The sequence below is a fragment of the Salmo trutta genome, chromosome 40, assembly GCF_901001165.1.
Source record: "Salmo trutta chromosome 40, fSalTru1.1, whole genome shotgun sequence".
Lineage (NCBI taxonomy): Eukaryota > Metazoa > Chordata > Actinopteri > Salmoniformes > Salmonidae > Salmo > Salmo trutta.
The window spans coordinates 7,341,586-7,367,981 of record NC_042996.1 but is presented as its reverse complement, the minus strand read 5'-3'; the positions used below and the strand labels follow the sequence as shown (position 1 = coordinate 7,367,981).

Genomic DNA, 26,396 nt, shown 5'->3' with positions numbered 1-26,396 from the left:
GAGGGAGATGGATAGTCGATGAGAGGGAGATGGATAGTGGATGAGAGGGAGATGTTGAGGGAGATGGATAGTGGATGAGAGGGAGATGTTGAGGGAGATGGATAGGGGATGAGAGGGAGATGTTGAGGGAGATGGATAGGGGATGAGAGGGAGATGTTGAGGGAGATGGATAGGGGATGAGAGGGAGATGTTGAGGGAGATGGATAGTGGATGAGAGGGAGATGTTGAGGGAGATGGATAGTGGATGAGAGGGAGATGTTGAGGGAGATGGATAGGGGATGAGAGGGAGATGTTGAGGGAGATGGATAGGGGATTAGAGGGAGATGTTGAGGGAGATAGATAGTGGATGAGAGAGAGATGTTGAGTGAGATAGATAGTGGATGAGAGGGAGATGTTGAGGGAGATAGATAGTGGATGAGAGGGAGATGTTGAGGGAGATGGATAGAGGATGAGAGGGAGATGTTGAATGAGATAGATAGTGGATGAGAGGGTGATGTTGAGGGAGATGGATAGGGGATGAGAGGGAGATGTTGAGGGAGATGGATAGGGGATGAGAGGGAGATGTTGAGGGAGATGGATAGGGGATGAGAGGGAGATGTTGAGGGCGATAGATAGTGGATGAGAGGGAGATGTTGAGGGAGATGGATAGTGGATGAGAGGGAGATGTTGAGGGAGATGGATAGTGGATGAGAGGGAGATATTGAGGGAGATGGATAGGGGATGAGAGGGAGATGGATAGTGGATGAGAGGGAGATGTTGAGGGAGGTGGATGAGAGGGAGATGTTGAGGGAGATGGATAGGGGATGAGAGGGAGATGTTGAGGGAGATGGATAGGGGATGAGAGGGAGATGTTGAGGGAGATGGATAGGGGATGAGAGGGAGATGTTGAGGGAGATGGATAGGGGATGAGAGGGTGATGTTGAATGAGATGGATAGTGGATGAGAGGGAAATGTTGAGGGAGATAGTGGATGAGAGGGAGATGTGGAGGGAGATGGATAGTGGATGAGAGGGAGATGGATAGTGGATGAGAGGGAGATGGGTAGTGGATGAGAGGGAGATGGATAGTGGATGAGAGGGAGATAGATAGTGGATGAGAGGGAGATGGGTAGTGGATGAGAGGGAGATAGATAGTGGATGAGAGGGAAATGGATAGTGGATGAGAGGGAGATGTTGAGGGAGATAGATAGTGGATGAGAGGGAGATGTTGAGGGAGGGAGATAGATAGTGGATGAAAGGGAGATACAGTGAGGGAAAAAAGTATTTGATCCCCTGCTGATTTTGTACGTTTGCCCACTGACAAAGAAATTATAAGTCTATAATTTTAGTGGTAGGTTTATTTGAACAGTGAGAGACAGAATAACAACAAAAAAATCCAGAAAAACGCATGTCAAAAATGTTATAAATTGATTTGCATTTTAATGAGGGAAATAAGTATTTGACCCCTCTGCAAAACATGACTAAGTACTTGGTGGCAAAACCCTTGTTGGCAATCACAAAGGTCAGACGTTTCTTGTAGTTGGCCACCAGGTTTGCACACATCTCAGGAGGGATTTTGTCCCACTCCTCTTTGCAGACCTTCTCCAAGTCATTAAGGTTTAGAGGCTGACGTTTGGCAACTCAAACCTTCAGCTCCCTCCACAGATTTTCTATGGGATTCAGGTCTGGAGACTGGCTAGGCCACTCCAGGACCTTAATGTGCTTCTTCTTGAGCCACTCCTTTGTTGCCTTGGCCGTGTGTTTTGGGTCATTGTCATGCTGGAATACCCATCCACGAGCCATTTTCAATGCCCTGGCTGAGGGAAGGAGGTTCTCACCCAAGATTTGACGGTACATGGCCCCGTCCATCGTCCCTTTGATGCGGTGAAGTTGTCCTGTCCCCTTAGCAGAAAAACACCCCCAAAGCATAATGTTTCCACCTCCATGTTTGACGGTGGGGATGCTGTTCTTGGGGTCATAGGCAGCATTCCTTCTCCTCCAAACACGGCGAGTTGAGTTGATGCCAAAGAGCTCCATTTTGGTCTCATCTGACCACAACACTTTCACCCAGTTGTTCTCTGAATCATTCAGATGTTCATTGGCAAACTTCAGACGGGCATGTATATGTGCTTTCTTGAGCAGGGGGACCTTGCGAGCGCTGCAGGATTTCAGTCCTTCACGGCGTAGTGTGTTACCAATTGTTTTCTTGGTGAATATGGTCCCAGCTGCTTTGAGATCATTGACAAGATCCTCCCGTGTAGGTCTGGACTGATTCCTCACCGTTCTCATGATCATTGCAACTCCACGAGGTGAGATCTTGCATGGAGCCCCAGGCCGAGGGAGATTGACAGTTATTTTGTGTTTCTTCCATTTGTGAATAATCGCACCAAATGTTGTCACCTTCTCACCAAGCTGCTTGGCGATGGTCTTGTAGCCCATTCCAGCCCTGTGTAGGTCTACAATCTTGTCCCTGACATCCTTGGAGAGCTCTTTGGTCTTGGCCATGGTGGAGAGTTTGGAATCTGATTGATTGATTGCTTCTGTGGACAGGTGTCTTTTATACAGGTAACAAACTGAGATTAGGAGCACTCCCTTTAAGAGTGTGCTCCTAAACTCAGCTCGTTACCTGTATAAAAGACACCTGGGAGCCAGAAATCTTTCTGATTGAAAGGGGGTCAAATACTTATTTCCCTCATTAAAATGCAAATCAATTTATAACATTTTTGACATGCGTTTTTCTGGATTTTTTTGTTCTGTCTCTCACTGTTCAAATAAACCTACCATTAAAATTATAGACTGATCATTTCTTTGTCAGTGGGCAAACGTACAAAATCAGCAGGGGATCAAATACTTTTTTCCCTCACTATAGATAGTGGATGAGAGGGAGATGTTGAGGGAATAGATAGTGGATGGGAGGGAGAGAGATAGTGGGTGAGAGGGAGATAGATAGTGGGTGAGAGGGTGGGTGAGAGGGAGATAGATAGTGGGTGAGAGGGAGATGGATAGTGGATGAGAGGGAGATAGATAGTGGGAGACAGGGCAACGGAGTTTCAGTGAGAGAGAGAATTAGAGGGAAAAAATTATTAAGGAAAGAGAAGTTGCAAGGGAAGCAGTGTGACTGACAGAGAGAAAGTGAAAGATAAAGAGGGAGAGTAAGAGTGACAGGGAGAGCGAGAGTGACAGAGAGCGGCAGAGTGAGAGAGGAAAGTGGAGTGACCTTCTGCCAGGTACTTACTAACGAGCCGAAAGGGAACGTCTCCGCCCTGCAATTACCCAGGTCACTTCATTCCTAGTACCAGCCAATCAGCAGACAGACCTGCCTCTGCCCCTTGTCCCTTTAGAACATTGGAGCTGAAACATACTGCTTTCTACTGTATCAGCTAGAACTGACTGGTAGTAGGCACCATTTTAGATTGTGTAATTGTGAGAAAGACTTCTGATTTTGCTAAGCTAGTTTTCATAATTGTGTGGGTGTGCGTGGGTGTGGGTGTGTGTGGGTGGGGAGTCGACTGATTAAGGTTTTGATTTCACACCCATTAGGGTGTCAAAGGCCCTGGGGCGTTGAGACTACACCGCTGCTGAAACAGATCCAGGCTAGCGTTAACCAACTGTATGCTAACTCCAACACACACAGAGACTGGTCCAGGTGCTAACGAATGCTAACTCCAATGCTCAGACTGGTCCAGGCTAACACGCTAACTAACGCTAACTCCACCACTCACAGACACTGGTCCAGGCTAAAGTGCTTACGAATGCTAACTCCAACACTCAGACTGGTCCAGGCTAAGGTGCTAACCAATGCTACCTTCACCACTCACCGACACTTTCCCAGGCTAATGCTAACCAACACTAAGTCCACCACACCCTCTCTCCTCCGCTGTTCAGGAATTCACTTTGCATATCCCCCTTCATATCTGATTGGTACAGACATGGCTCAATGACAGCTGACCTATCCTGTCAGAGTGCTGTGAGTTGTGAGTGATACCCGATGGCCGTGATTAGGTGTGTCCTGCTGGGGCCCAGATAATAAATGCAATTTTGTGTATATGTGTTTATGCATGGTCTTGTGTGTGTGTGTGTGTGTGTGTGTGTGGTATGTGTGTCTTTTGTGCCTTCACAAAGTATTAATACCCCTTGACTTTTTCTCTGTTTTGTTGTCTTGATTAAATTGAGATTGTTTTGTCACTGGCCTACATTCAATAGCCCATAATGTCAAAGTGGAGTTACATTACCGTTCTACAGTTTGGGGTCACTTAGTAATGTCCTTGTTTTTGAAAGAAAAGCACTTTTTTTTGTCCATAAAAATAACATTCAATTGATCAGAAATACAGTGTAGACATTGTTAATGTTGTAAATGACTATTGTAGCTGTAAACGGCAGATTATTTTATGAAATATCTACATAGGCGTATAGAGGCCCATTATCAGCAACCATCCCAGAGTCGCCAGCATCCCAGAGTCGCCTCTTCACTGTTGACGTTGAGGCTGGTGTTTTGCGGTTACTATTTAATGAAGCTGCCAGTTGAGGACTTGTGAGGCATCTGTTTCTCAAAATAGACACACTAATGTACTTGTCCTCTTGCTCAGTTGTGCACTGGGGCCTCCCACTCCTCTTTCTATTCTGGTTAGTGCCAGTTTGCACTGTTCTGTGAAGGGAGTAGTACACAGCGTTGTATGAGATCTTCAGTTTCTAGTCATTTTCTCACATGGAATAGCCTTCATTTCTCAGAACAAGAATAGACTGACGAGTTTCAAAGAAAGTCCTTTGTTTCTGGCCAATTTCAACCTGTAATCGAACCCACAAATGCTAATGCTCCAGATACTCAACTATTCTATAGAAGACCAGTTTTATTGCTTCTTTAATCCGAACAACAGTTTTCAACTGTGCTAACATAATTGCGAAAGGGTTTTCTAATGATCAATTAGCATTTTAAAATAATAAACTTGGATTAGCTAACACAACGTGCCATTGGAACACAGGAGTGATGGTTTCTGATAATGGGCCTGTATACGCCTATGTAGATATTTCATTAAAAAAAATCTGCCGTTTACAGCTACAATAGTCATTTACAACATTAACAATGTCTACACTGTATTTCTGATCAATTTGATGTTATTTTAATGGACAAAAAAATTGCTTTTCTTTAAAAAACAAGGACATTTCTAAGTGACCCCAAACTTTTGAACGGTAGTGTATGTTTTCTAAATGTTTTACAAATTAATTAAAAATTAAAAGCTGAAATGTAATGGGTCAGTAAGTATTCAACCTCTTTGTTATGGTAAGCCTAAATACGTTCAGCAGTAAAAATGTGCTTAACAAGTCACATAATAAGTTGCATGGACTCACTCTGTGTTCAATAATAGTGTTTAACATTATTTTTTAATGTCTGCCTCAGCTCTGCCACTCTCCATATTTTCAAGCATAGTTGCGGCTGTTCATGAAATTTGTATGCTTGTAATCGTTAAGGACGGGGGAGTTGTCCAGATAAAACATTTACAAAATGGACCTAATCACAGGCAAAATCCTAGAGGAAAACCTGTTTCAGTCTGCTTTCCACCATACACTGAGCTATTAATTCACCTTTCAGCAGGACAATAACCTAAAACGCAAGGTCAACTTTCCACTGGAGTTGCTTACCAAGAAGACCGTGAATGTTACTGAATGGCCGACTTACAGATGTTGAATTAAGTCTTCTGAAAATCTATGGCAAGACCTGAAAATGGTTGTCTAGCAATGATCAACAACCAATTTGACAGAGCTTGAAGAATTTTGAAAAGAATAATAGGCAAATATTGCAAAATCCAGGTGTGGAAAGCTCTTATAGGCTTACCCAGAAAGACTCACAGATGTAAACGCTGCCAAAGGTGCTTCTACAAAGTATTGACTCAGTTATGAATATTTATGTAAATCAGATATTTATCTATTTCATTTTCAATACATTTGCTAAAATATCAAAAAACATGTTTTCACTTTCACATTATGGGGTATTGTGTGTAGATGGATGAGAAAAATAAATACAGTATGTAATCTATTTTGAATTCAGGCTGTAACACAAAAAAATGTGGAATAAGTGAATGAGTATGAATACTTTCCAAAAGCACCGTGTATTGTAATGTTCTGGTTACTGCCTTTTGCTGTGTGGTTTCCTGCTTTGTGTGGCTGTGTTGCTAAGGCAACCCCTTTGGATTTGGAAACTAAATGACTTTAAGCACGCCGAGAGGAAAGGTTGTTTAGAAATACACTTTATTAAGGAGAATCAACTCAAACGATACTCAAGTGAATTTTACCTCCTGTACTTAATTATTGAAATATACTGACAGGACATTAGTATCATTAGACTAATTTGAATAATGATGTTTCCTTCCCCTGATACAACATTACAAAATGAAGTGTGCGCAAATGGCAATGATGAACATGCCATCAAAATATTATTTTATCTTCCATGTGCTGTTTTCCATTCATTAGTGTAGATTATATCTTTCCACTCCCTCCCTTGTTCCCAGAGAGGCTTCGCACACACACATGCATACGCACACACTTCCAGCTCCATCAATTTACCCTGGAATCTCCCAACCTGCACTAGGCCCAATTAGAATAATGACTATCCATATATTAACACACAATTCCTCACTCACACCTGGCGTCTGCTGGAAATAATGGGTTTCACCATTGGGCATGACATTGAAAGCATAACACACTGTACACACGTGCGCATACACACACACACACTAACACACATTCTCTCACTATCTCTCACACGCACATATACACTCTCTCTCTCGCTCTCAATTCAATTCAAGGGGCTTTATTGGCATGGGAAACGTGTTTACATTGCCAAAGCAATTGAAATGGATCAACAAAAGTGAAATAAACACTAAAAAGTGAACCGTAAATATTACACTCATACAAGTTCCAAAAGAATAAAGACATTTCAAATGTCATGTCTATATACAGTGTTGTAACAATGTGCAAATAGTTAAAGTAAAAAAGAGAAAATAAATAAACATAAATATGGGTTGTATTTACAATTGTGTTTGTTCTGCTCTTTTCTTGTGGCAACAGGACACAAATGTTGCTGCTGTGATTGCACACTGTGGTATTTCCCCCAATAGATATGGAAGTTTATCAAAATTGGATTTGTTTTCGAATTCTTTGTGGGTCTGTGTAATCTGAGGGAAATATGTGTCTCTAATATGGTCATACATTGGGCAGGAGGTTAGGAAGTGCAGCTCAGTTTCCACCTCATTTTGTGGGCAGTGTGCACTTAGCCTGTCTTCTCTTGAGAGCCAGGTCTGCCAACGGCGGCCTTTCTCAATAGCAAGGCTATCCTCACTGAGTCTGTACATAGTCAAAGATTTCCTTAATTTTGGGTCAGTCACAGTGGTCAGGTATTCTGCTACTGTGTACTCTCTGTTTAGGGCCAAGTAGCATTCTAGTTTGCTCTGTTCTCTCAATTAAATTTCAAATCTCTGTCTCTCTCAATCTCTCTCTGTACACCTCACTCCGGTGTGAAAAAGGGGCTTTGCCTAATGAGCATGCCATTACCACATGCAAGCACACACACACAAATACACAACTAAATGAGTCGTTTATGCCAGGTGGGGGAGATAAGTAATAGAAGAGGGAGTGTTGCTCCTACTCCCCCTCTTTCTCATGTTCCCTGATCTGAAACGTCACCTGGTATTCCATGTGGAACAGTAACTTTACAAGCGAACTGACGTAGAGTGTGTGTGTTTCTCCGTGATTGTGTGTGCGAATGTGTGTGTGTGCTCTGAACAGGTGTGGCATGTTTATTAACCGTCCAATTGTCAGCCATGACATGTTCATTAGCTGGCCTTGCATTGTGAACACTGAGACTCTTGAGAGGAGTGTCTGAGGTCTTAATGAACCAGGAGGGAGGGAGGGAGGGAAGGGGAGGAAGGGCAGGGGGAGAAAAGGGAGAGCGAGAGGAAGAGAAGGGGGAAGGGGGAAAGAAAGTGGGAGAGGAGTGTAGCGTCACAGAGGGAGAGGAGTGTAGCATCACAGAGGAAAAGGAGTGTAGCATCACAGAGGGAGAGGAGTGTAGCATCACAGAGGGAGAGGAGTGTAGCATCACAGAGGGAGAGGAGTGTAGCATCACAGAGGAAAAGGAGTGTAGCATCACAGAGGGAGAGGAGTGTAGCATCACAGAGGAAAAGAGTGTAGCATCACAGAGGGAGAGGAGTGTAGAATCACAGAGGGAGAGGAGTGTAGCATCACAGAGGGAGAGGAGTGTAGCATCACAGGGGGAGAGGAGTGTAGCATCACAGAGGGAGAGGAGTGTAGCATCACAGAGGGAGAGGAGTGTAGCATCACAGAGGGAGAGGAGTGTAGCATCACAGGGGGAGAGGAGTGTAGATTCATAGAGGGAGAGGAGTGTAGCATCACAGGGGGAGAGGAGTGTAGCATCACAGGGGGAGAGGAGTGTAGCATCACAGGGGGAGAGGAGTGTAGCATCACAGAGGAAGAGGAGTGTAGCATCACAGGGGAGAGGAGTGTAGCATCACAGGGGGAGAGGAGTGTAGCATCACAGGGGGAGAGGAGTGTAGCATCACAGGGGGAGAGGAGTGTAGCATCACAGAGGGAGAGGAGTGTAGCATCACAGGGGGAGAGGAGTGTAGCATCACAGGGGGAGAGGAGTGTAGCATCACAGGGGGAGAGGAGTGTAGCATCACAGGGGGAGAGGAGTGTAGCATCACAGGGGGAGAGGAGTGTAGCATCACAGAGGGAGAGGAGTGTAGCATCACAGGGGGAGAGGAGTGTAGCATCACGTGGGAGATGAGAGGAAAAATATATGATGTGAGGATGAATGTTGATGAATACAGTCATTATGATGAGGATTACATACACACAAGGAGAGACACACATTCACCTACTTTGTACTCCTATGTTGTGTTCACTTATTCAAAACATGGGGCAGACCTGGCTCCTGCTCAACGGCTGGTGAATCTCCAGACCTTCAATCTTCATTGGCCGTGTCTTGAGGGACATACAGTAGCTCATACACTGGTACAAATACCAGAAACATGTCAAAAATACAGTGCTGTGAAAAAGTATTTGCCCCCTTTCTAATTTTCTATACTTTTGCATATTTTTTATTTGATCTTCAACCAAAACCTAATATTAGATCAAGAGAACCTGAGTGAACAAATAACACAACTACCTATTTATTTCATAAACAAAGTTATGCAACACCGAATTCCCCTGTTTAAAAAAGTAATTGCCCCATTACACTCAGTAACGAGTTGTGCCATCTTTCACTGCAATGACTCCAACTAAATGCTTCCTGTAGTTGTTGATCAGTCTCTCACGTCGCTGTGGAGGACTTTTGGCTGACTCTTCCATGCAGAACTGCTGTAACTCAGCAACATTTGTGGGTTTTCAAGCATGAACTGCTCAAATACAGTGGGGGAAAAAAGTATTTGATCCCCTGCTGATTTTGTATGTTTGCCCACTTACAAAGAAATGATCAGTCTATAATTTTAATGGTAGGTATATTTGAACAGTGAGAGACAGAATAACAACAAAAAAAACAGAAAAAGGCATGTCAAAAATTTTATAAAATGATTTGCATTTTAATGAGGGAAATAAGTATTTGACCCCTCTGCAAAACATGACTTAGTACTTGGTGGCAAAACCCTTGTTGGCAATCACAGAGGTCAGACGTTTATTGTAGTTGGCCACCAGGTTTGCACACATCTCAGGAGGGATTTTGTCCCACTCCTCTTTGCAGATCTTCTCCAAGTCATTAAGGTTTCGAGGCTGACGTTTGGCAACTCGAACCTTCAGCTCCCTCCACAGATTTTCTATGGGATTCAGGTCTGGAGACTGGCTAGGCCACTCCAGGACCTTAATGTGCTTCTTCTTGAGCCACTCCTTTGTTGCCTTGGCCATATGTTTTGGGTCATTGTCATGCTGGAATACCCATCCACGACCCATTTTCAATGCCCTGGCTGAGGGAAGGAGGTTCTCACCCAAGATTTGACAGGACATGGCCCCGTCAAATGATGCGGTGAATTTGTCCTGTCCCCTTAGCAGAAAAACACCCCCAAAGCATAATGTTTCCACCATGTTTGACGGTGGAGATGGTGTTCTTGGGGTCATAGGCAGCATTCCTCCTCCTCCAAACACGGCGAGTTGAGTTGATGCCAAAGAGCTCCATTTTGGTCTCATCTGACCACAACACTTTCACCCAGTTGTTCTCTGAATCATTCAGATGTTCATTGGCAAACTTCAGACGGGCATGCATATGTGCTTGTGTGCAGGGGGACCTTGCGGGCGCTGCAGGATTTCAGTCCTTCACGGCGTAGTGTGTTACCAATTGTTTTCTTGGTGAATATGGTCCCAGCTGCCTTGAGATCATTGACAAGATCCTCCCATGTAGTTCTGGGCTGATTCCTCACCGTTCTCATGATCATTGCAACCCCACGAGGTGAGATCTTGCATGGAGCCCCAGGCCGAGGGATATTGAAAGTTATTTTGTGTTTCTTCCATTTGCGAATAATCGCACCAAATGTTGTCACCTTCTCACCAAGCTGCTTGGCGATGGTCTTGTAGCCCATTCCAGCCTTGTGTAGGTCTACAATCTTGTCCCTGACATCCTTGGAGAGCTCTTTGGTCTTGGCCATGGTGGAGAGTTTGGAATCTGATTGATTGATTGCTTCTGTGGACAGGTGTCTTTTTTACAGGTAACAAGCTGCGGTTAGGAGCACTCCCTTTAAGAGTGTGCTCCTAATCTCAGCTCGTTACCTGTATAAAAGACACCGGGGAGCCAGAAATCTTTCTGATTGAGAGGGGGTCAAATACTTATTTCCCTCATTAAAATGCAAATCAATTTATAACATTTTTGACATGCGTTTTCCTGGATATTTTTGTTGTTATTCTGTCTCTCACTGTTCAAATAAACCTACCATTAAAATTATAGACTGATCCTTTCTTTATCAGTGGGCAAACGTACAAAATTTCCCCCACTGTAAAATAAAATCAAACTTTATTTGTCACATGTACACCTTACTGTGAAATGCTTACTTACAAGCCCTTAACCAACTGTGCAGTTCAAGAAGAGTTAAGAAAATATTTACGAAATAAACTAAAGTAAAAAATGATATACAGGGGGTACCGGTACCGAGTCGGTGTGCGGGGATAGATCAAGTTAGAGGTAATTTGTACATGTAGGTAGGGGTGAAGTGACTATGCATAGATAATAAACAGCGATTAGCAGCAGTGTACAAAACAAATGGGAGGGGGGAGGTCAATGTAATAATCCGGTCGCCATTTGATTAATTGTTCAGCAGTCTTATGGCTTGGGGGTAGAAGCTGTTAAGGAGCCTTTTGGTCCTAGACTTGACGCTCTGGTACCGCTTGCCATGCTGCAGCAGGGAAAACTGTCTATGACTTGGGTGACTGGAGTCTCAGACAATTTTAGGGGCTTCTGACACCGCCTATTGTATAGGTCCTGGATGTCAGGAAACTTGGCCCCAGTGATGTACTGGGCCGCATGCACTACCCTCTGTAGCGTCTTACGGTCAGATGCCGAGCAGTTGCCATACCTGTCGGTGATGCAACCGGTCAGGATGCTCTCTGGTGCAGCTGTAGAACTTTTTGAGGATCTGGGGACCCATGCCAAATCTTTACAGTCTCCTGAGAGGGTGCTAGCAAAACAGTCCTGTATCGTAGCATCGGCGTCATCTGACCACTTCTGTATTGAGCGAGTTTTTGGTACTTCCTGCTTAGTTTTTGCTTGTAAGCAGGAATCAGGAGGATAGAATTATGATCAGATTTGCCAAATGGAGAGCGGGGGAGAGCTTTGTTTGCATCTCTGTGTGTGGAGTAAAGGTGGTCTAGAGTTATTTTCCCCCTCTGGTTGCACATGTGACATGCTGGTAAAAATTGAGTAACACTGATTTAAATTTGCCTGCATTAAAGTCCCCGGCCACTAGGAGCGCCGCTTCTGGGTGAGCATTTTCTTGTTTGCTTATGGCCTTATAGAGTTGGTTGAGTGCGGTCTTAGTGCCAGCATTGGTCTGTGGTGGTAAATAGACGGCTACGAATAATACAGATGAGAACTCTCTTAGTAGATAGTGTGGTCTACAGCTTATCATAAGGTACTCTACCTCAGGCGAGCAATACCTCGAGACTTCTTTAATATTAGACATCGTGCACCAGCTGTTATTGACAAAAAGACAACACCCCCACCCCTCATCTTACCAGACGTAATTTCTCTGTTCTGTCGGCGCATTGAAAATCCCTCCAGCTCTATATTATCCGTGTCGTCGTTCAGCCACGACTCGGTGTAACTAAGATATTACAGTTTTTTACAGGATAATCGTAATCGTAGATCATTATTTTATTTTTCATGTTAGCAAAAAAACTAACAAAATTTCTCAATTGGTTACCGGCATGTAAAACTTCAGCCATCCTCTTTGGCGCCATTACATTATGCTCGTTTGAAGTCCGGTCACAACCTCTCAATTGGGATTATGTCTGGACTTTGACTAGGCCATTCCAAAACTTCAAATGTGTTTCTTTTTAGCCATTTTCATGTAGACTTGATTGTTTGTTTTGTATCATTGTCTTGCTGCATGACCCAGCTGCACTTCAGCTTCAGCTCACAGACGGATGGCCTGACATTCTCCTGTAGAATTCTCTGATACACAGCAGAATTCATTGTTCTTTCTATTAAAGCAAGTAGTCTTGGTCCTGAGGTAGCAAAGCATCCCCAAACCATCACACTACCACCACCATGCTTGACCGTTGGTATGAGGTTCTTACTGTGGAATGCAGCGTTGATTTTCACCAGGCATAATGGGACCCATATTGATCAAAAAGTTATGCTTTTGAATCATCTGTCCATAGAACATTCTTCCAAGAGTATTGATGATCAAGTGCTTCCGGGTACATTTTGGCAAACTTAAGTCAACTTTTTGGATGAGATGGGTTTTTTGTAAAGTCAGGTTCTCTTTATCTAATAATGTTTTAGTTGAAGATCAGATAACATTCAGTAGCGAAAATATGCAAAAATAGAGAAAATCAGAAAGGTGGCAAATACTTTACTTTACTGTTCTCTCCTGTCGTTCTCTCTCTCTCCCTCTCTCTCCATCTATATCCACCTTTTCATCCATCGCTATCTTTCTCTCTCCCCCTCTCTCTCCGTCAACCTCTCTACCTGTCTCTCTGTCTATGTGTCACTGTCGCAGAACGTTTAGTCCCACGATGTGGCGTTGTCTTAACAACCTGCCACATCGACCCCTTCCTCTTACTCTCAATACGAAAACCTTGAGTTCTTGCAGACACACACCTGTGTTTTGTGTAAAAGATGTGTGTGTGAACAGTAATCTACAGCAGCAGTAGTTATTCTACTGGCTGTAAATGGTCTGTTATGTAAAGTGTCTGTATCTATGTCTGCATTACAGCTTTCACTCTCTCACTACATTTGTTTTCCGTCTCTAGAATTTCGTGTGTGTGTGTGTGTGTGTGTGTGTGTGTGTGTGTGTGTGTGTGTGTGTGTGTGTGTGTGTGTGTGTGTGTGTGTGTGTGTGTGTGTGTGTGTGTGTGTGCGCGCGCGCGCGCATGTAGGTGTTGTACAGTTATCGTGAAGTCATGCAAACACTCCTTGAAATATAACTAGAACACACACACACACACACAGGCTAATGAGTGTGTCATGAGACCTGGACTTGTGTGATGATGTGAGAGGAAGTGGAGATAATCCTCACTTAATAATTCCTGTGTTCTTTTCCAAGAGTCCTGCTCCTCCAGTGCACAGCTCACGGGGTACTTTCACATATCCCTCTATATTGAACAAAAAACATATTGGAATTCTCAGCGTCACTCCAGTGAATCGCAGCACGGTACTGAATTCTTATGTGAAAAGAGTTACACACACAATCACAATGCTTAGCCACATCTGCTAACATTGCCTTTGTTCTCCTCTCTCGCCCTCTCCATCTCTCCCTCCAGCCCAAACAGCGGACCTCCCTCTCCTCCTCCCTGGATGTCCAGAACCAGAGGCCAGTCAACCACAGCTGTGATCCCTCCGAGGTGAGCTCGTCCCTGGGCTACGCCAGCTTCAGCACCAGCCCCCCTGCCAGCCCGCCAGTCAGCCCCACCCAGGACTCACCCGGCTCCAACGACGACTGCCCCCTCACAGGTACCCAGGGACAGATTCTGGACAGCACGACTTGTAGAGAATGAGGGATCATGTCAGCTCCATTTATATAGCTTTTGTAGCTTTTAATTGGACAAATACTGGAAACAGCCAATTAGCCCCTATGAAATTGTCTTTTCCCAAGAGATTTTCAGTCTTTTTAGGAATTTTTATCCATCTTCTTCCTTCCTCTTCCCTTTGCGTGTAGTGGATCTGGAAGTTTCCATCTGGGCACAATTTTCTAGTCTTTATTTCACCTTCCTCCGCATTTTACCTCTAGGCTTTTTTGTCTTTTTCTCTCTGGCGTCCTCATTCACGGAGACCTTGAAGGGCGAGGGAGGGATGACACCTCGGCGATAGATTGAGTCTGTCTGGCTTTTGTGACACCTGAAATCAGCCAGAGGTAACTCTGTAGATAAGGTCTGGATCAGTGTCGTTCTTCATCCAATATCATTCTCTGGTCCTACCACCTTACGTGGGTGTCATCCAAAGTCAAGCCGACCTCTACCCTCTATCCACCTCTTGTAGATGTTCTTGTAGATCTGAGAGGAATGGAAAGATGTAACGTAAGAAATATTGAACCAACCTCACCTTGCCCTCCAACGGGTGGGAATGTAATGTTATTGTTTAGACCTGTCCAGTCATTTCAGATCTACTGGCAACAAACAGTGCTGTGCTGCGTGCGTGCATCGGTGAGTGTGTGCGTGTGCGTGTCTGTAAGTGTGTGTGTGTGTGTGTGTATGTATGTGTGATGTTTCTTTCAATAGCAGCTCAAACATAGAACATGTACGAATGATCTACCTTGCAAATACTGTATACTGTGCGTTATAGGGAAATAATGCACGCTCTAGAATGCCCTTCAAGCCAATCAGAAACAAGTATTCAACAATGCCATTGTACAGAATGAGCTCATGTAATAAGCTAACCTCTCCTGAGTTTAATAGACCATCCTCAGGTGTAGTAATATGTTTATCAATAGAATCAAGACACTCCCACTTCTAAGGACCTACTGTAAGTCTTGCAACCCAACACACACACACACACACACAGGCACCTAACACCCCCCCCTCCCGGCCGTGGGCAAAGGCGTCTAGCCTGTGTGTGTGACTTTACTCTCTATTTCCTGTGTGTCGCAGTGACGATTACCAGGTGACGTGGCTGTCACCCACTCACGTCTCACCAGAGAGGAGACAAAGGGAGAGATAAGGAGAGGTGACTAGAGGAGAGAGTAGAAGAGAGGAGTACAGTATGTCCTTCTCTTTCTCCATAGTTGTATTCAGAGAGAGAGAGAGAGAGAGACCATGATCAAGTGTGTGTATGTGTTTATCTTTTTGTATGTGAATATAAACCACTGTGAAATATCTTTTCAATAACCAAAAATATTGTATTTTCAGTTTGTTTGAAGCTGGTGTACAAAACCGAAAGTAAAATGAAAACTTATGAATGGGAAGCATAGAAATAGAACAGATCAACCACTTTTTAGACTTGCTTTCAATTTTGTTTATTTATTTTTTATTGAACCTTTATTTAACGATGGCAAGTCAGTTAAGAACAAATTCTTATTTACAATGACGCCTGTCGTTCTGCCCCTGAACAAGGCAGAACGACAGATTTTTACCTTGTCAGCTCGGGGATTCGATCTAGCAACCTTTCGGTTACTGGCCCAACACTCTAACCACTAGGCTACCTGCCGCCCCATTCAATGAGAATGAGAGATCTATAACTAACATTTCTATGTGAATTTGGTCGGGTTTTCCAAAAAGTTACACATTGCAGCTTTAAGCAGGACAAATATAAGAAACCTTTTATAACCACAGATACAGTCACATACACTCGCACACACACACACACGAATGTGAAAACACACACACACACACACTCCATTTCCACTATTCAACAGACACCAGCAAACATGGCTGGCACATCAAATCTGATACATCACAACGCGCCACCAGAGAAACAACTGTCTATCTCTCTCTCTGCCTCTCTCTCTCTCTCTTCCTCTCTTTCACCAGCATCCCTCTATCCGTAAACAGCCCCCAGGTCCAACTCCAGGAATAGATCTGCGCCCATTTTCCCTCTTTTTTTATGCGCTCTTTTTAACATGTTCCTCCTTTCCCCTCCTGCTCTCTACTTATTAGCTTTATAAGGTCCCTTGTGTTGTTGCCATGGCAACAGCAAGCACATGAGGCTTATACATTTACAGCTGGGTACATCAAGTGGAGAGCAAGAGAGAGCGAGAGATGGAGAGAGATCGAGTGGAGCAAGAGAGAGAGAGAGAGAGAGAGGGGGGAGCATTATCGAAGAGGAGAGAGGGAATGAGTGAAAGAGAATGGAAAAAATAGGGAGTATGAGGAGAGAGATTGTGAGAAAAAGAGATACAAACTACAGCAGAAGAGGGAGGGAGGGGGGAGAGAGAAAGCCAGAGTGAGATAGAAGTAAATACATTTTTCCGCCCAACCATAAAAGGTCTCCTTCCTACCTTCCTGCCTCCATCCCTCTCTCATTTTTCAAAAGCTCTCCTGTGCTAGCCAAACAGCGGCTCAACGCTGGATCAACACTGACCAAACATTTACACAACGTCCCCTCTGCTACAGGGTTGGTGTAAGCCACCTGCGTGGGTGGGCGGCAGAAAGCTGGCTATTTATAGCGGGAGTAGCATTAGCATCTGTAGGTGGTAGAGTGGATGTTTCAGAAGAACCTTTATGTAACGTTTTGCTAGTTTTGCTATGGTAGGCAGAGATGTTCCCTCTGGCATGTCAACACTGCAGTACCACTCCAGCAGCAGGTGACTGCAGCAGCCTTAGTGTGTGTGTGTGTGCGCGCTTTCCTGTGTAAGCCTGGATTTGTTTTCTTTTGACAGAAGGACAACAGTAACATACTGTACAGCAGTGGTCTTAAACTTCATTTACTTCTCCTTTTTTCACCACAATGTCAGGTAAACAGGATGTAAATCAACTGTGTATACAGGAAGTGCTGTAATGTAAATATGAAGTCTACAGTGGTGTGGTTGATTGCTGTCTTATTTTAGAACACCTAAAACTGCCCCTCCTTCTTTCTTAAAGATTCCTTCCTTTTTTATGCCCTTCCTTCCTTTCTTACGCCCTTCCTTGAGGTAATCAGACATCATTGAATAAGTGAAAGCCTATGGCCCCATCCAGAAACAAGACCTACCTCCTCCTTGTCTCAAGGACATCTTTGTCTCAGTGGCCTTGATTGATTCAAAGAGAATGCACTTTTACAAATCTGTGTGCAAATTCAGGACCCCCTCCCACACACACACACACACACACACACACAAACAAACACAGACACACGCAAATTCAGCAACCACACACACAAGCACAGACACACATGGCCGTGGCCTCACTCTCCGAGGGTGTCTCGGGGGGAGTTGGGATATAAAAAAAACACATTTCCATTTCACACCTCGCACTTGTACAGGTTACCCAGTTGTACATGCAGCGAAACAGGACAAATAAGTATAAGAACTCACAGGGGCAGCAGGGACTCCAAAGACCGCCATTAATCCTGGACACACAGCATCAATCCCTTTGGTCCCTTGTGGCTCTTTTATCCTCTGTGCGTGTGTGTGTTTGTACCAACGAGTATGTTTGTTCGTGCATGTAGGTGAGTGACTCCTCCATCTTGGCCTGTACACCATGTTCTGAACAGACCGGAATAGACCAGTGTTTTATGGGACTTTGATTGTCCTCACTTATATTCAATTATATGACTGCCCCTCCAATTGTCACCGCACTCTACCTCTGGCTGCTGTATGGCTAGGTGTAGAAAATCACACAGTGTACACCTCCTTTGAATGAGGCAGTCAGTTAAAGGTACACTTTACAAGATGACATCATCACACACAACAGACAATAACATCAGCAGAATGAAAATCTGACCAAGACTGACGCTATTGGCTTTCTCCAATGGGGGCGTATCTCAACGAGGAAGATGGGTGTGAATTCTGTGGATGTGAGTGAGCACCAAGGAAGAGAGAGCCCCCAGCTAGCACGAAGGCAGTAATAAAGCAGTGCCGTTATCTCCCACTGAGATTCTAATGAAGAGTTTTATTATAGAGAACCGGACCCTTTTTGATCACACGTTCTCTCTAAAGAAACGTTTGTTTTGTCAAGCTTCCCGCACCGTTTTCTGCTCTGTCGATGATTTTGTAATTACAGTAAGCAGGGTTCTGATTGGTCTATATCATGTGTGTGTATTTGGGGCTGATGTATGGATTCATCCATTCCCAGACTGATTACTAACTGACCTGCCTGTCTGCCCCTCATTTCAACATCCCATTTTGATTTACATTTGGTTGAGTTGTCAAGTAACGTGAATTACACTTGAAATCAACAAGAAAAATTCACCATGTCATTGGATTTAGGTAAAAAGTTAGGTGGAAAAAAGAGGAAGTTCCCTTACGTTGATGCCCCTTTGCAAATCCAATCAGTTTTCCACGTTGATTCAATGTCATCACATTGAATTTTGTTTGTTGAAATGATGTGGAAACAGCGTTGAGTCAACCAGTTTTTGCCTAATGGGTCTTTTTTCTTCCCTCTGTCTTTCTCTCCCACATGTATTGAGGAACAAAAGAGGACTCCTCTGTCGTTCTCTCTCTTTTGTCTCTCTAATCCTCCTCTGAGGTGTCTTTATGGACTGACAGACTGCAGGTTATGGTGACTCATGTCTAGAGCCTCTGACAGTAGAACAGAATAGAGGGCAGTTCAGTAGAGTAGAGAGGAATGGAACTTTTCCACAGAGGACATTCCAACCCCTTCACACATCTCAAACCATCAGGCAAAGCTAGAGGTTTTCTATGCTAACCAACGTATGGCAAAGATCTTGAAGAGAAAACAACAGTCGTCGAACTGCACTAACTCAAATATATTTGAGTAGATATGCATAGAACAAAATAGTATAGAACAAAACAATGTACGGCCGGACAGGGCAGGTTAAGGTAGAAAAGATTAAAACCAACTTATGGAGAATAGAATGGCAGTCCGTCAGTGACGACCCGACACTCCTCTGATGTTGTGGTACACGTAGCTCTCTGTCTCCCCCTGAGGCACTGTCAGTGGATGGTTTAATTGAATGCTTAATGAACATTGGAGTGCCCAGCAGTGTCATTAAGAGACTCCACTGATAACCTTTAAAGCACCAATAGGAAGGCACTGCACAGAACCCAGGGCACACACACATTCCCATAGGCATGTACAGGGTCTTCAGAAAGTATTCACACCTCTTGATTTCTTTCACATTTTTCTGTGTTACAGCCTGGTTTTAAAACAAATTGAATTTAGATTTTTGTTGGTCATTGGCCTACACACAATATCCCATAGTGTCAAAGTGGAATTATGTTTTTCAAAATGTTTTACAAATGAATGAAAAATGAAAAGCTGAAATGTAATGGGTCAGTAAGTATTCAACCTCTTTGTTATGGTAAGCCTAAATACGTTCAGCAGTAAAAATGTGCTTAACAAGTCACATAATAAGTTGCATGGACTCACTCTGTGTACAATAATAGTGTTTATCATGATTTGTGAAAGACTACCTCATCTCTGTACCCCACACATACAATTATCTGTAAGGTCCCTCAGTCAAGCAGTGACTTTCAAACACAGATTCTACCACAAAGACCAAGGAGGTTTTCCAATGCCTCGCAAAGAAAGGCACCAATTGGTAAATGGGTCAAAATAAAAAATAAGCAGAAATTGAATATCCCTTTGAACATGTTATTAATTACACTTTGGGGGGTGTATCAATACACCCAGTCACTGGAAAGATACAGGCGTCCATCCTAACTTGCCGGAGAGGAAGGAAACCGCTCAGGGATTTCACCATGAGGCCAATGGTGACTTTAAAACAGTTAGAGTTTAATGGCTGTGATAGAGAACTGAGGATGGATCAACAACATTGTAGTTACTCCACAATACGAACCTAATTGACAGAGTGAAAAGAGGGAAGCCTGTACAGAATAAAAATATTCCAAAACATGCATCCTGTTTGCAACAAGGCATTAAGTAATACTGCAAAACGCTCCAATTTTTCAAGCATAGTGGTGGCTGCTTCATGTTATGGGTATGATTATAATCATTAACAATGGGGGAGTTTTCCGGATGAAACAGAATGGAGCTAAGTGCAGGCAAAACCTGTTTGTCTGCTTTCCACCAGACACTGGGAGATTAATTCACCTTTCAGCAGTACGATAACCTAAACCACAAGGCCAAATCTACACTGTTGCTTACAGTTACTTACCAAAAAGATAGTGAATGTTCCTGAGTGGCCAAGTTACAAATGTTGATTTAAATCTGCTGAAAATCTATGGAGAGACTTGAAAATGGTTGTCTAGCAATGATCAGCAACCAATTTGACAGAGATTGAAGAATTTTGAAAAGAATGTTGCACAATCCAGGTGTGGAAAGCTCTCAGAGCTGTAATTGCTGCCAAAGGTGCTTCTACAAAGTATTGACTCAGGGGTGTGAATACTTATGTAAATTAGATGTTTCTGTATTTCATATTCAATACATTTTCTAAAATGAAAAAATGTTTTCACTTTGTCATTATGTGGTATTGTGTGTAGATGGGTGAGGAAACAATTTTATTTAATCAATTTTGAATGCAGGCTGTAACACAACAAAATGTGGAATAAGTCAAGGGGAATGAATACTTTCTGAAGGCACTGTATACAATGTACATACTGTATTCTAGTCATTGAACACTGGTCACTTTAATGTTTACATACAAAACACACCTTTATATGTGTATGTGTGTATACAGTTGAAGTCAGAAGTTTACATACACCTTAGCCAAATACATTTAAACTCAGTTTTTCACAATTCCTGACATTTAATCCTAGTAAAAATTCCCTGTCTTAGGTCAGTTAGGATCACCACTTTCTTTTAAGAATGTGAAATGTCAGAATAATTGTAGAGAGAATGATTTATTTCAGCTTTTATTTCTTTCATCACATTCCCAGTGGGTCAGAAGTTTACATACACTCAATTAGTATTTGGTAGCATTGCCTTTAAATTGTTTTACTTGGGTCAAATGTTTCGGGTAGCCTTCCTCAAGCTTCCCACAATAAATTGGGTGAATTTTGAGAGTCAGGTTTGTAGGCCTCCTTGCTTGCACACTCTTTTTCAGTTCTGCCCACAAATTTCTATAGGATTGAGGTCAGGGCTTTGTTATGGCCACTCCAATACCTTGACTTTGTTGTCCTTAAGCCATTTTGCCACAACTTTGGAAGTATGCTTGGGGTCATTGTCCATTTGGAAGACCCATTTGCGACCAAGCTTTAACTTCCTGACTGATGTCTTGAGATGCTGCTTCAATATATCTACATAATTTTCATCCTCATGATGCCATCTATTTTGTGAAGTGCACCATTCCCTCCTGCAGCAAAGCACCCCCACAACATGATGCTGCCACCCCTGTGCTTCACGGTTGGGATGACGTTCTTCGGCTTGCAAGCCTTCCCCTTTTTCCTCCAAAGATAACGGTGGTCCTTATGGCCAAACGGTTCTAATTTTGTTTCATCAGACCAGAGGACATTTCTCCAAAAAGTACAATCTTTGTCCCCATGTGCAGATGCAAACTGTAGTCTGGCTTTTTTATGGCGGTTTTGGAGCAGTGGCTTCTTCCTTGCTGAGCGGCCTTTCAGGTTATGTCGATATAGAACTCGTTTTACTGTGGATAGAGATACTTTTGTACCTGTTTCCTCAAGCATCTTCACAAGGTCCTTCGCTGTTGTTCTGGGATTGATTTGAACTTTTCGCACCAAAGTACGTTAATCTCTAGGAGACAGAACACGTCTCCTTCCTGAGCGGTATGACGGCTGCGTGGTCCCATGGTGTTTATACTTGCATACTATTGTTTGTACAGATGAGCGTGGTACCTTCAGGCGTTTGGAAATTGCTCCCAAGGATGAACCAGAGTTGTGGAGGTCTACACATTCTTTTCTGAGGTCTTGGCAGATTTATTTAGATTTTCCCATGATGTCAAGCAAAGAGGCACTGAGTTTGAAGGTAGGCCTTGAAGTACATCCACAGGTACAACTCCAATTGACTCAAATGATGTCAATTAGCCTATCAGAAACTTCTAAAGCCATGACATCATTTTCTGGAATTTTCCAGGTGTTTTAAAGGCACAGTCAACTTAGTGTATGTAAACTTCTGACCCACTGGAATTGTGATACAGTGAATTATAAGTGAAATAATCTGTCTGTAAACAATTGTTGGAAAAATATATTGTGTCATGCACAAAGTAGATGTCCTAACCGACTTGCCAAAACTATAGTTTGTTAATAAGAAATTTGTGGAGTGGTTGAAAAACGAGTTTTAATGACTCCAACCTAAGTGTATGTAAACTTCCGACTTCAACTGTATGTGTGTGTGTGTGTGTGTGTGTATATATATATATATATATATATATATATAATGAATTACTTAAAAATCATACAATGTGATTTTCTGGATTTTTGTTTTAGATTCCGTCTCTCACAGTTGAAGTGTACCTATGATAAAAATTACAGACCTCTACATGCTTTGTAAGTAGGAAAACCTGCAAAATCGGCAGTGTATCAAATACTTGTTCTCCCCACTGTATATATCTATACAGTGAGGGAAAAAAGTATTTGATCCCCTGCTGATTTTGTTTGCCCACTTACAAAGAAATGATCAGTCTATAATTTTAATGGTAGGTTTATTTGAACAGTGAGAGACAGAATAACAACAGAAAAATGCATGTCAAAAATGTTATCAAATTAATTGCATTTTAATGAGGGAAATAAGTATTTGACCCCTCTGCAAAACATGACTTGGTGGCAAAACCCTTGTTGGTAATCACAGAGGTCAGATGTTTCTTTGCACACATCTCAGGAGGGATTTTGTCCCACTCCTCTTTGCAGATCTTCTCCAAGTTATTAAGGTTTCGAGGCTGACATTTGGCAACTCAAACCTTCAGCTCCCTCCACAGATTTTCTATGGGATTAAGGTCTGGAGACTGGCTAGGCCACTCCAGGACCTTAATGTGCTTCTTCTTGAGCCACTTCTTTGTTGCCTTGGCCGTGTGTTTTGGGTCATTGTCATGCTGGAATACCCATCCACGACCCATTTTCGATGGACGGTACATGGACCTGTCCATCGTCCCTTTGAGGCGGTGAAGTTGTCCTGTCCCCTTAGCAGAAAAACACCCCAAAACATAATGTTTCCACCTCCATGTTTGACGGTGGGGATGGTGTTCTTGGGGTCATAGCCAGAATTCCTCCTCCAAACACAGCGAGTTGAGTTGATGCCAAAGAGCTCCATTTTGGTCTCATCTGACCACAACACTTTCACCCAGTTGTCCTCTGAATCATTCAGATGTTCATTGGCAAACTTCAGACAGGCATGTATATGTGCTTTCTTGAGCAGGGGGACCTTGCGGGCACTGCAGGATTTCAGTCCTTCACGGCGTAGTGTGTTACCAATTGTTTTCTTGGTGACTATGGTCCCAGCTGCCTTGAGATCATTGACAAGATCCTCCCGTGTAGTTCTGGGCTGATTCCTCACCGTTCTCATGATCATTGCAACTCCACGAGGTGAGATCTTGCATGGAGCCCCAGGCCGAGGGAGATTGACAGTTCTTTTGTGTTTCTTCCATTTGCGAATAATCGCACCAACTGTTGTCACCTTCTCACCAAACTGCTTGGCGATGGTCTTGTAGCCCATTCCAGCCTTGTGTAGGTCTACAATCTTGTCCCTGACATCCTTGGAGAGCTCTTTGGTCTTGGCCATGGTGGAGAGTTTGGAATCTGATTGATTGATTGCTTCTGTGGACAGGTGTCTTTTATACAGGTAACAAACTGAGATTAGGAGCACTCCCTTTAAGTGTGTGCTCCTAATCTCAGCTCGTTACCTGTATAAAAGACACCTGGGAGCCAGAAACCTTTCTGATTGAAAGGGGGTCAAATACTTATTTCCCTCATTAAAATGCAAATCAATTTATAACATTTTGACATGCGTTTTTCTGGAATTTTTGTGTGGTTATTCTGTCTCTCACTGTTCAAATAAACCTACCATTAAAATTATAGACTAATCATTTCTTTGTCAGTGGGCAAACGTACAAAATCAGCAGGGGATCAAATACTTTTTTCCCTCACTGTATATATATATATATATACCTGTCTCTGACATTGCTCGTTCTGATATTTCTTAATTTTTTGGGATTAAGTGTATTTTATTTGTATTGTTATTCACTTAGCTACATGATGTATTTGTGTTTGAAAGAGAGAGATTGTGTGTCTGTTGTGGCAATGTAATATTAATTGTCTCTTTTACATCATTCCCCCAAAAATGTAACTCTTGTCCTTACATCGCTCGACGACAAAACGGGTTACCCACTGCCAGTGGGAGATAAACTGGTTGCCGTGACGATATCCCAGCATACATAGAGCAAGAATGAAAGTGTGAATTCAATATCTCCTCACAGTCCCTGTGGTTCCCCTTTCGGTCTAGGTAGTCTAGATCGATTCTCAGGGCTATCACACATGAAAGAATGTAGCCTACACAACAACAAGGGTCTACTTTCATATTTCTTCTCCCCGCTGAAGTGACTGGTGCTGCTATGGAAGATGGTTTACCCCTATTAGTGAGACATTAGCACTTTAAATGGAAAATATGTATTGCTTTTAGCATGTAACGCTAGAACTTTGTTGCAGGCTAGGTTATGGCTTTTTAATGTTTCTAGCTAAGGCACTAGCTCTGGGCGCTAACAAAAGCCTCAGAGCTCAGATAAGACTAAGGAATTCCTGCTACATTAGCAGAAGTCTCTCACTTGGAAGACCTTTTTACATCAAGTAGCTTGTTAGTGTAGCATTAGCCTAGCACCATTAGCATAGCGCCTTTAGCATAGCTCCATTAGCTTAGCGTAAGGCTGCTGCAGCACAAAGCAAATCATAATTCATAAAGCAGCCAGGCAGGCCCCTTTCATCTAAAGGGATGACAGACACGTCTGATATTGCTCTGTAGTTTTTAATAAGCTCAACGAGTCGCCGCGCCCGAGATAGGAAAATAAACAAGATTGTATCAGATGTCTTCCCCCCCCCTTTAGACAGGATATCGCCCCAATGTAATGAAATTGAGCGTGTGCATGTCTACCGGTATGTGCATGCATGTCTGGGGTTTGCTCTGTGGACTGACAGAACTCATATTGTGTTGATTTTTGTTGTTGAGAAAATGTCTTTTGAATAAACCTTTGAGATCATTTGATCAGTTTCATTCCATGGTGAAGAGTCAGTGTTTAAATCTTGTAGCGCAGTCACAGTTCTAGATACAGCCAAAACTGTTCGGATAATCAACTGGATTTTTGGTCACTGCAATCTTTTTGTGATTATGGGAGTTGTGATTGTGGGTGTATTGGTAATTTCTGCTGACTTGCACCAGAGACTCAATGTTCCCTCTTAGACTACACTGAGAATAATACTGCCTACCTACTGCTATAATACTTTCCTATAGGGCTCTCGTTCTCACTCTCTCTCTCATTCGCTCTATCTCTCTCTCTTTCTCACACAAAATCTTGACTTATTTTTTCACTCTGTCAGTCTCCACCCCCTGCCCTCTTGTGATCTGTCAGTCTCCACCCCCTGCCCTCTTGTGATCTGTCAGTCTCCACCCCCTGCCCTCTTGTGATCGGTCAGTCTCCACCCCCTGCCCTCTTGTGATCGGTCAGTCTCCACCCCCTGCCCTCTTGTGATCTGTCAGTCTCCACCCCCTGCCCTCTTGTGATCGGTCAGTCTCCACGCCCTGCCCTCTTGTGATCGGTCAGTCGCCACCCCCTGCCCTCTTGTGATTGGTCAGTCTCCACCCCCTGCCCTCTTGTGATCGGTCAGTCTCCACCCCCTGCCCTCTTGGGATCGGTCAGTCTCCACCCCCTGCCCTCTTGGGATCGGTCAGTCTCCACCCCCTGCCCTCTTGGGATCGGTCAGTCTCCACCCCCTGCCCTTTTGTGATCGGTCAGTCTCCACACCCTGCCCTCTTGTGATCTGTCAGCCTCCACCCCCTGCCCTCTTGTGATCTGTCAGTCTCCACCCCCTACCCTCTTGTGATCGGTCAGTCTCCACCCCCTGCCCTCTTGTGATCTGTCAGTCTCCACCCCCTGCCCTCTTGTGATCGGTCAGTCTCCACCCCCTGCCCTCTTGTGATCGGTCAGTCTCCACCCCCTGCCCTTTTGTGATCGGTCAGTCTCCACACCCTGCCCTCTTGTGATCGGTCA

At 43.5% G+C, this 26,396-nt stretch overlaps 1 protein-coding gene across 1 annotated transcript in view; it reads left to right on the top strand.

Annotated features, from left to right (window-relative positions):
- The window catches only part of LOC115180478 (ankyrin repeat and sterile alpha motif domain-containing protein 1B), a 205,502-nt gene that overhangs the window by 56,807 nt on the left and 122,299 nt on the right, over nucleotides 1-26,396 (top strand). The window contains exon 7 of the mRNA XM_029742607.1: nucleotides 13,955-14,144. Coding sequence (XP_029598467.1) covers nucleotides 13,955-14,144 — 190 coding nt within the window. The remainder of the gene's footprint in view (nucleotides 1-13,954; nucleotides 14,145-26,396) is intronic.